At 52.8% G+C, this 9,850-nt stretch overlaps 1 protein-coding gene and 1 long non-coding RNA gene across 4 annotated transcripts in view; both read right to left on the minus strand.

The window, feature by feature from the left end:
* Positions 1 to 301: 301 nt before the first annotated feature.
* Positions 302 to 1,777, minus strand: LOC116785775. Its single transcript, XR_004356725.1, has 2 exons — positions 1,736 to 1,777; positions 302 to 1,672 (listed from the first exon to the last, which is right to left on the minus strand). It is a non-coding gene; the product is annotated as an uncharacterized LOC116785775 (long non-coding RNA).
* A 2,483-nt stretch (positions 1,778 to 4,260) lies between these two features.
* The window catches only part of RAB11FIP5 (RAB11 family interacting protein 5), a 37,622-nt gene continuing 32,032 nt past the window's right edge, over positions 4,261 to 9,850 (minus strand). For all 3 annotated transcript variants that reach the window (XM_032685728.1, XM_032685727.1, XM_032685726.1), the window contains 2 exons: positions 6,003 to 6,192; positions 4,261 to 5,374 (listed from right to left, as the gene is read on the minus strand). In XM_032685728.1, coding sequence (XP_032541619.1) covers positions 5,165 to 5,374; positions 6,003 to 6,192 — 400 coding nt within the window. In that variant the 3' untranslated portion in view covers positions 4,261 to 5,164. The remainder of the gene's footprint in view (positions 5,375 to 6,002; positions 6,193 to 9,850) is intronic.

Consider the following 9,850-nt stretch of genomic DNA (forward strand, 5'->3'; position numbering starts at 1 on the left):
CAATCCCCCAGGGCCATCCCAGCCAAGCTCCACGGGGTCACTCAGCACAAAACACGACTTTAAGACCCACACAAGACACCTCAGAGGCTCTTAAACCCCCTCAGGTGCTCCCATCACCTGAGCCAGGACCAATATCTGGGGAGGAACTCGAGGTTCCAGGGCTTGGGGACTGTTAAGGAGCTGGAAAAGCTGCTGGAGGAGTTGGACACCGTCATCCTCCCTCAGAAAATAAACAGAGAAATGTCACTCACTGTCCAAGTGCCATCAGCACAGACGCTGTTGTCAATAAATCAGAAGTATCTAGGAACAGCTTGAACAACTTTTATTTTTTTTTTCTTCTTTAAAGTGCTGAAAACGTAAATAACAAGCTCTTTATAAACATTAGTTGCAACTATTAAAACATGAAACGCACAGAACCCACTTCCTTGGTACGTGAAGTACAGGGAAATCAACAACTCCAAACCCTCCCTGATGCTTCTTTTCCCACTTTGGGATGTTTTTTCCACCCCATGAGACACAAAACACACGGTGGTTTCTTCACAGATGAGTCATAAGGCTGAGTCTACACTTGAGAACCCACATCCCTTCAGGTTTGTTCCAGTTAAAGGATAAACCCTGGTGGTTCTTCTGGCCCAGCCTGTGACCAGAAGGAGCAGCCAAGGAGAAAAGAAAATCACTTGGCCAAAGTTCTTGAAAAGCAAGAAACCCAGTCGTGGGGCTGACAACAAAAGCAGAGCCAACAGCACCCTGCTGGAACCACGTGGAACAGAGTGGAAAAACAGAGTCCAAGAGAAAGGCAAAACCACAGAGGGATTGTTATGGCTGTGTTTAAAGTGGAACCAGGGAAAAGTTGCTGCTGGTCCAGCGAAACCTTGTGGTCTGCTGGGTTCAGCAGACAGGAACAGAGCTCAGTGTGGCTCCAACAAGGAGCAGGAATGCTGCTCCTGCCCCTGGGCTGCCAAATAAATTGCTAAAAACCAGAGATTTAGATCACTAACTATGGAGATAAACCCCAGACAGAACATGGGCAACTTGAGAACGTTTCCCCCCACAATTCTTTTTCTCATCCCTTCCCTCCACAAGGTCCTCGAAACCATTTCCCTCTGGAAACTTCTAATAACAAATTAAACAGACTCTGGTTTCAGTGCTGGGGTGTAGCCAAGCTGCTGCTCTGATGGACAGAATCAACCTGGGGGGTGCTGGGGAAAACCCCACATTTTCAGGACAGAGGGGAGGAGAAACAGAGAACAGAGACAGGAGCATCTTTAAGATGCCTTTTCCTAAACACCAGTTGATTTGTAGATACCTCAGGACTTCCAAACACTCGAGGACAGACACGGAACACCCATCACTGCTTGTTCCTTCTGCAGCTCCTGCCTCACACCCAACACCAAGGCACCAGTGCCAGACCTGCCTTGGCCTTTGGAGATGGGAGGGAGCAGGTATTGCTGGAAAGGTAGCTGATGGAGGGAGCAGGTATTGCTGGAAAAGCAGGAGATGAGGAAGCACTTATTGCTGGAAAGGCAGATGAGGAAGCACCTATTGCTGGAAAGGCAGGATTTGAGAAAATACCTGTTGCTGGAAAGGCAGGAGATGAGGAAGCTCCTATTGCTGGAAAGGTAGGAGATGGAAGAAACAGGTATTGCTGGAAAGGCAGGATTTGAGAAAATATCTGTTGCTGGAAAGGCAGGAGATGAGGAAGCACTTATTGCTGGAAAGGCAGATGAAGAAGCACCTATTGCTGGAAAGGCAGGAGATGGAGGGAGCAGGTATTGCTGGAAAAGCAGATGAGGAAGCTCCTATTGCTCTAAAGGCAGGAGGTGAGGAAGCTCCTATTGCTGCAAAGGCAGGAGATGGAAGGGGCAGATACTGCTGGAAAGGCAGGAGATGAGGAAGCTCCTATTGCTGGAGAGGCAGGAGATGAGGAAGCTCCTATTGCTGGAAAGGCAGGAGATGGAAGGAACAGGTATTGCTGGAAAGGCAGGAGATGAAAGGATATGGAGGAAGCACCTACTGCTGGGAAGATAAAGGATGGAGGGAGCAGGTATTGCTGGAAAGGCAGGAGATGAGGAAGCACCTATTGCTCTAAAGGCAGGAGGTGAGGAAGCACCTATTGCTGGAAAAGTAAGGGATGGAGGGAGCAGGTATTGCTGGAAAAGCAGGAGATGAGGAAGCACTTATTGCTGGAAAGGCAGGAGATGAGGAAGCTCCTACTGCTGCAAAGGCACGATTTGAGAAAGCACCTGTTGCTGGAAAGGCAGGAGATGAGGAAGCTCCTATTGCTGCAAAGGCAGGAGATGGAGGGAAAAGGTATTGCTGGAAAGGCAGGAGATGAGAAAGCTCCTATTGCTGGAGAGGCAGGAGATGAGGAAGTTCCTATTGCTCTAAAGGCAGAAGGTGAGGAAGCTCCTATTGCTCTAAAGGCAGGAGGTGAGGGAACTCCTATTGCTGGAAAGGTAGGATATGGAGGAAGCACCTATTGCTGGAAAAGCTGGAGATGGAAGGGGCAGGTATTGCTGGAAAGGCAGGAGGTGAGGAAGCTCCTGTTGCTGGAAAGGCAGGAGATGGGGAAGCACCTGTTGCACCCCCGGCACCGCCTGCTGAGCTCTGAGAGTAACTTCAGATATTCGAGTGCAAAACATTCAAGCTTTGGAGCGACAAAAGGCAGAGCTGAGTAAGGCAGAGGGGGCTGAGGGAAGTGGTGAGACACGATGGAAGAGGAGGGGAGAAGGCAGGGAGGAGGTGCAGTGAGATCCTCAGAAACATTGGCACTTGTGTGTGGGGAGCACCTGCAGAGCCAACGCTGCCGGGGGAGAGCTCCAAGGAAGCAGATGTTTTTTAGGGAGTGGGGAGCCAGTGTGGGATTCTCGTGTGAGATTTTGGCTCTGCTCCTCCCCCTTATTAATGCCCACTTGAGCTACACCTGCTCCTCCTCCCGGCCCTCATTCTCGTGCTACTTTTCCAAGGCTGGACTGCATTCCAGCTGCCCACAACTCCTCCTTGCCCGCCTTCAGCTCAAAGCAAGAGCTTCTCTGGGCACTCAGAAAGGGAATGTGGTGCTCAGGCCATGGGATCTGATTCTACAGGCAGAGAAATATTTCTGGGGCTTTCTAAAACGGGAGAAACATCTTCCTTCTGAGCCTCACGTCTTATCCCAGAAACACAAAGGGAGGAGGAACATAAAGAGAAGAGGAACAGGTAGAGAAGTGCAAACCCTTAGATTATTCCATATGAGGGGCCAAGGCAGGCAGGAATTGGAAGTTCATGGCTGGTACCTTCCCAGGTGACAAATCCTCCCCCTCATCTGATGGTTTAACTAGACAGGACCAAACCTCCTTCTCTCCTGACCCAATACTGTCTTTATCCAGCTGTATTTTGTCTTGGAATATTTGGCCTGCTCTTCCTCCCCATGTCATCTCCTAAACTCTCTGCCTCCCACGTCCCATGAGCTTCTTGTGCAGAATTCCTGCCAAGGACCCAAAGTACCTGCACACAGGGGTGGGAAGGCTCTGCATGTAAAAATAAACTCACTTTTTCGGATGAGCGGGAAAACAGAAGAGAAACCTGTCCCCAGATGGGTTGTGTGGAAATGAGAATTGGATTTCAGAGCCTTTTTGGGTAGGAAACTGCTACTGTCCTATGGCAAAAGGCACAGTTTTTCAAAGTCATGGCATACATGGAAGTAAGGAGAGAAGAGTATGGAGGTTTTAAAAGAATCCAGTAACTTTGGGAGATACAGAAGAGGGAGAAGGTGCCTTACGTGCCAAGACAGCTCAAATCCCACACCAACCAACCCTCCACCACTTCTCTAGACAAAATCCTGGCAGGATGAGAGATGGAGCAACATCCTCTGTATCCTCTTCCACAGCACCTCTGAACTCAAATCTGTGCTGGATTCTCATTAAACCACATAAATCAGAGCCCTTTGGATGGTCACTCCATGGTCAGCAGCTGGAAGCACCGGGCTCCCAGCAGAGCTGGGCCCAAGAGATCCAACACTGGCACGTGGATGTGATCCAACTGGAGCGGTGCTCGGCACTAACAGTGGCTGGAAGGGGGTCTGCCAGGATTCCTGGAGTGTGAGCTGGGACAGGGAGTGTTTGGTGGGAGCCTGATCCCACAGGATGTCATGCAGAGGTGGCCAGATGGTCAGACATCCATGAGCTTTGGTCCAGTGGCATTTTCCTGTTGGGTTGGGAAAGACAACACAGAGCCAACGGTGGGGAAAGCCGTGGAGAGCAATTCCCATGGGATACTGAGTAGAAAACTGAGCTGTGGTTTATACACAAAGGAATCCCCTCGAGGCACAGCCGGGCTGGGGATGGGTTGGGTGGGAAGCAGGAAGATCTCCTGGAGCCCTCACGGTGCACAAACCATCACTTTTCCATGCTGCAAGCTGAGTTTTGAGGAGCTGAGGCAGCATCACCACTCTGCACCCACGGAGTGAAGGAGCCAACACAGCTCATGGTCAGGCAGTGACATTGGATCAAGTCCTTTATGGCCTCCAACTCCACTGTTGTCCCTTTGTGTAGCACCTCCCAGCAGTCAGGAACTGGCACAAACTGGAACTGGCTCTTCAGACACAGACCCTTCATTCTGGGGGGTAAATGGGGCAGGAAGGGGAGGAGGCATCCAACAACAGCCCTGCTCTCCAGTCACTAACGTGCTGGGAGAACTTTCCTGGGTTTAGACATCCCCGCTGTCCTCAACCAGTTCAACATCATCCTCCAGCCAGGGGACACCACTTCAGAAGAGAGATGAGGAAGAGTGTGGGCAGAAGAGCAGCAGCAGCAGGATGAAGCCATGGGCGAGGTGGTTTCCAGCTCTCAAATGTCCATGGGCCACTTAAAGCACTGGCAGGGTGAGCGCCCAAGAAGATGGCACTTGGTCACAAGGACAGGAACCTAAGGTGGCATCTGCCTCAGGTAGAGGGCTCTGCTCCTCCCCATAGGGTGCACGACTGCCCATCATCCACCCTACAGTTCCCTGGAGCCAGAGCTGGGAGAAGCTTGGGCTGGGAAGGAGCAGACAACCTTTCCCGCTAAACTCTGCGAACGGAAGCCACTGGAGCCCTCTTGGAAGAGGAGGGGGGAGTGCAGGGATGTTTGCAGCGTGGTTACTGGAGAAGTGCTCTAGGCGAGTGCTGCTGGTCTCTGGGCAGAGGTTACTTGGTGTTGCCTTCCCCCAGTGGGATCTGGAGGAGCGTGGGAGACTGTTCCATGATGCGAACCAGCAGCTGGTCGATGTAGTTCTCCAGTTCATGGATGTGCTCCTCCTTCTTGCTCAGCTCCATCTCCCTCTGCAGCAGGAGCTGGATGAGCTCGTCGTGGGTCAAGTGGTAATACTTGGCTGACTGGTCCAGCACGGTGGGATCCTGTGGTAGAAACCAAGAGGAACATCCAATGAATCAAATTAACATCCCTGCTCCCTTTAATGTTTGCAGGGTGCAGCGACAACCAGAGCAATCCTGTTTTTGTGTCTGTCTTCTTTCCAAATCTGGAAAGGCTGGAGCATTGTAGGGAAGCAGGACCCACCCAGACCTCACCCCAGAAAAGCTGAGATGCTCATAACCCACAACCTGAACCACCTGTGGCACCACAAAGGGTGCAGCAGGGTGGTCCTGGTCTAGTGGAAGGTGTCCCTGCCTGTGGCAAGGGGTTGGAACAAGATGGTCTTTTAGGTCCGTTCCAACCCAAACCATTCCATAGTTCTATAACCAGGGATTCACTCACACACTGCACAAAAAAACCCCCAAACCAAAGCAAGCAACGGGAGAACAACAACGGGGTGAGAAGGTCCAGAGACCAGGTCACGGAGGAAGGGAGGCTGGTGGCAGTCTGACATCCATCCTGAGCTACCAGGATCCAGGATTAATACTCACCCTGTGGCAGGACCCTGTCCTACCTCCTCCAACACCAGTTCTTTGCCCCTGTGCCCCCGGCTGTGGGACATCTGGAGCAGGTGTGGGCGCAGCTCTCACCTCTGAGGCGGAGGGTTCCTACCTTTAACTTCTTGGAGTCCGTTTTCTCCGGGTGGGAGGTCGGGGCCACGGGCTGGACACTGCTCGTGGTGACTGTCCTCAGCTTCTCCAGGCCATTGCTCAGTGCTGAGGTCAGGCTGGACCTGTGCTGCTGCTTCTTCTCAGCAGAGACCTCCTGCACCGCGGCGCTGATGGGCTTCACCGGGTGGGGACTGGGGAGGACAAGGTGGGACAGTTATAACACCCTCCCGAGCTGGGGAGCGACACTGCTGCCCCTCCCTGTGGATTTTACAGGGATGGAACCCACTTGGAAACTTTGGACACACCTAAATCCTGTGGCTGTGTTGCCCAAAGCTCTCCTGCTCCGAGGAGAGCGAGGAGAAGCAGCGCCTTGGGGAGCAAGCAGCCCATGGAGCCATTTCCACCCAGAGAGGAGAACAGGAACCCCAGGACACGTGTTTGGCTGAGACACAGACCAGGCCCTGTGTCCACACCGTGCTCACTCCACACTGGGAATGCTGTGGGTCAAAACTCCCACAGCCTGCCAGGTGTTGGTGCCCATGGGAAGATCAGACCCAGGTGCAGTGTGATCAGAGGATGCCCAGAAGGGCATTTTGTTGTCCAGCAGCCCCCAAAATTAGAGTGGGAGGTCACCACTGATGCTTCAGCGATGCTCCAGCCCAAGAGTTGGGCTCCACCTGCCTGGAAGCCACCACAGAATTTGTCCCTCTCCACTGGGCCAAAAGGGAGAGTGAGAAGTCAGTTAAGAGGGAATTAACATTTTCATTTATTTTTGCCTCACTCTTCATCCAAAAGGTTTTTTTTCTGGGCTTAAACAAAGTCTGTTTGCTTTTCAGCAGGATGGAAAGAGAAGTGACCTGATTCTACCTCTCTGCAAGGAACAGGGCACCATCCCTGGGATGGAAAGATCCAAGGAAAAGGCACACCTGGGCACCATCCCCAGGATGGAAAGATCCAAGGAACAGGCACACCTGGGCACCATCTTTGGGATGGAAAGATCCAAGGAACAGGCACACCTGGGCACCATCCCTGGGATGGAAAGATCCAAGGAACAGACACACCTGGGCACCATCTTCGGGATGGAAAGATCCAAGGAACAGGCACACCTGGGCACCATCCTCAGGAGGGAAAGATCCAAGGAACAGGCACACCTGGGCACCATCCCTGGGATGGAAAGATCCAAGGAACAGACACACCTGGGCACCATCTTTGGGATGGAAAGATCTGAGGAACAGGCAAACCTGGCCACCACCCCTGGGATGGAAAGATCCAAGGAACAGGCAAACCTGGGCACCATTCCTGGGAGGGAAAGACCCAAATATCTACCCAGGAACTCTGCAAAGCCTCTGCTCTCATGGGGTGCAGCAGCCACCCTGCAAAAGGGTGACAATCCCAACTGCTGTGTGTCCAAATGGGGCTGGTATCCTCATGCCTTGTCCATGGTGGTGGGATCAGGACGTCCCAAACTGTCTCCCCATCGTGGTGATGGTCTGGAAGTTCTCTTCAATCACTGTGATGCCTCCTGCCATCCGTGTGTTAGGAGAGGACAGCACTGGCAGCCACTGAGCAGCTCCAACAAGCCAAAGGATCAGCTTCCTTAATGAGGGGAAGTGGAGGGGCAGCACTGATCTCTTCCCTCTGGTGACCAGGGAACTGAGGGAACAGCCTGAGGTGTGTCAGAGCAGGGTTAGGTAGGATCTCAGGAAAAGGTTCTTCCCCCAGAGGGTGGTTGGGCACTGGCTCCCCAGGGCAGTGGGCACAGCCCCAAGGCTGCCAGAGCTCCAGGAGGGTTTGGACAACACTCTGAGGGACAGGGTGGGATTATTGGGGTGTCTGTGCAGGGCAAGGAGTTGGACTGGATGATCCTTCTGGGTCCCCTCCAGCTCAGGATACTCTGTGATTCTATGATCTCTTGTCAGAGCTGTCCAAGCATGTGGACAGAGCCCAGGGTTCCTGGGCAGCTTGCAAGGATGAAGAGGGATCCATGGACCTCACTGGGAGCCCACTGAGTGTCAGGGCTTGGAGAAGTTGCCTCAAAAGCTCCCCACTGGGGACCAAACCCTGCACCAGCAGAGCTGTCACCACCAGGCTACAAATGGTCTGGCAGTTGTGAGGAGAACACTGGGGGAGCCACCAGGACTCCTTATGACAGCCAGACCTGAACATAAGCAGCCCCAAATGTCACCATCACCTGGTGCATCCCCATAGTCAGGGCAGAGACACCACAGGTGTCCAAACCTTGCGACCAAACTGGCATAACTCTACAGAATGAAATCCAGCCTTGGGATGCCAGTGGGATAGTTTGGATGCACTTTGAAAGCAGGGGGACATTCCCCACTGCAAGTCTGGTCACAGGCCCACAGCCAGTGGGAACAGTCATTTCTGCAGAGCTGGAAAAGGTATTTTTAAAAATAAATCACAACCCCACTCTTTCCTGCTCAGGGGGTGGTGTGTGCAGGGCTCTGCCCCCTCCATTGGTCACTCTGAGAAGGTCCAAGAGCTGGAGGTATTCCTCCCCCTGCACCTGCCCCAGGATGGTTGGCACCAGGGGAGCAGAGGCTGTTTCACACCTCGCAGCCAGGTCTGAAGTTCTGATGGATCCTCCAAGAAGCTGGACCTGCTTCCATCCGCTGGTTGATGAACGTGAACTTGAGAGAATTAATTCCTCACACTGAGTGCACCCAAGTCCAAGGTGGAGCTTAACAGGTCAGGGTGAAACCTCTCAGGGTGACAGTGGCCCAGCCCTGTCCCCCCTCTCTGAGCCAGCCTTGCTGTGTCACAGCTTCACCGACACTCCCAAGGTCACTGCTGAGCACAGTGACAAAAATCCCTCTGAAATTAAGTCTTTATCACCCCATTAAAATGCTTCTCACAGGGAACAAGACAAGAAAGGACAAATCCAAGGGAATCGATCTGCTGTGGAGCAGCACACAGCACCTGAGGGCCAGATCTCCATGGAGAAAGGGTCTCCAGGATGAAAGGGAATGACTGAACTCGGGATGAGATCTCCCAGGTCTATCCATGGATGTACCAGGCCACTCTCCAAGCTCCAATGGCTCTATAAGGACTGCTTTTAAATCACAGACATTGGCACGTGATTTAACCTGAAACCTCATTTTCAGCAGATGATGGTTGTGCTGCACCCCTGACACGAGGAAGGCACAAAGCAGCGTGTGCCAACATCACCCTGGCACCCATGATGTCCCCAGTCCTGTCACCTGCCAGCACCATGGCACACTGGAATGGTCACACACCTGAGTTCCTGAGGGATGGGTGAGGAGCTGCACAACTGCTGCACCCCTCCAAGGCAGAGGAGTCCCTAAAGGACAGTCACTGTGCCTGAGGTCCCACCTGTCCCAGGGATGTGACCAAAGTCACCTTCCCAGCAGTGAAGGCACCATCCCACCTTTCTTAAAGCAACAAGGACCTTCCACACACCTGATTGTCACAGCTCATCCTCTGAGCACCCACCTTACCCCAGTGGCCACACAAGATGACCAGCAGAGCCCTCTGGCCACTTGGGAAGGGGACATGGGACCCCATTCCCAGTTTCCAGCTCTCCTGAGGAGGACACACAACCCCAGCACAACAGACTCTCAACAATCCACACCAGGTACCAGCTCCTCCTTCACCTGATGGAACAAAAAGGACGCTTTTGTCCCAAAAAGTGTCCCTAAAGCCAAGCCTTAATGCCTGCTCTAAGGTTGAAGTCATCCCTTTTTCCTTCCACCTTTTTTCTGCCATAGCTTTTCTTGTCCATGTGCCATCCTAACAGGGGATGATTCTGGGAAAGGGAAGCATGGCCATGGGGACCTGGAAAAGGTCCCTTCCAGCTTTCCTCTCTTCACC

The sequence above is a fragment of the Chiroxiphia lanceolata genome, chromosome 4 (genome assembly GCF_009829145.1).
Source record: "Chiroxiphia lanceolata isolate bChiLan1 chromosome 4, bChiLan1.pri, whole genome shotgun sequence".
In the NCBI taxonomy this organism is placed as follows: domain Eukaryota; kingdom Metazoa; phylum Chordata; class Aves; order Passeriformes; family Pipridae; genus Chiroxiphia; species Chiroxiphia lanceolata.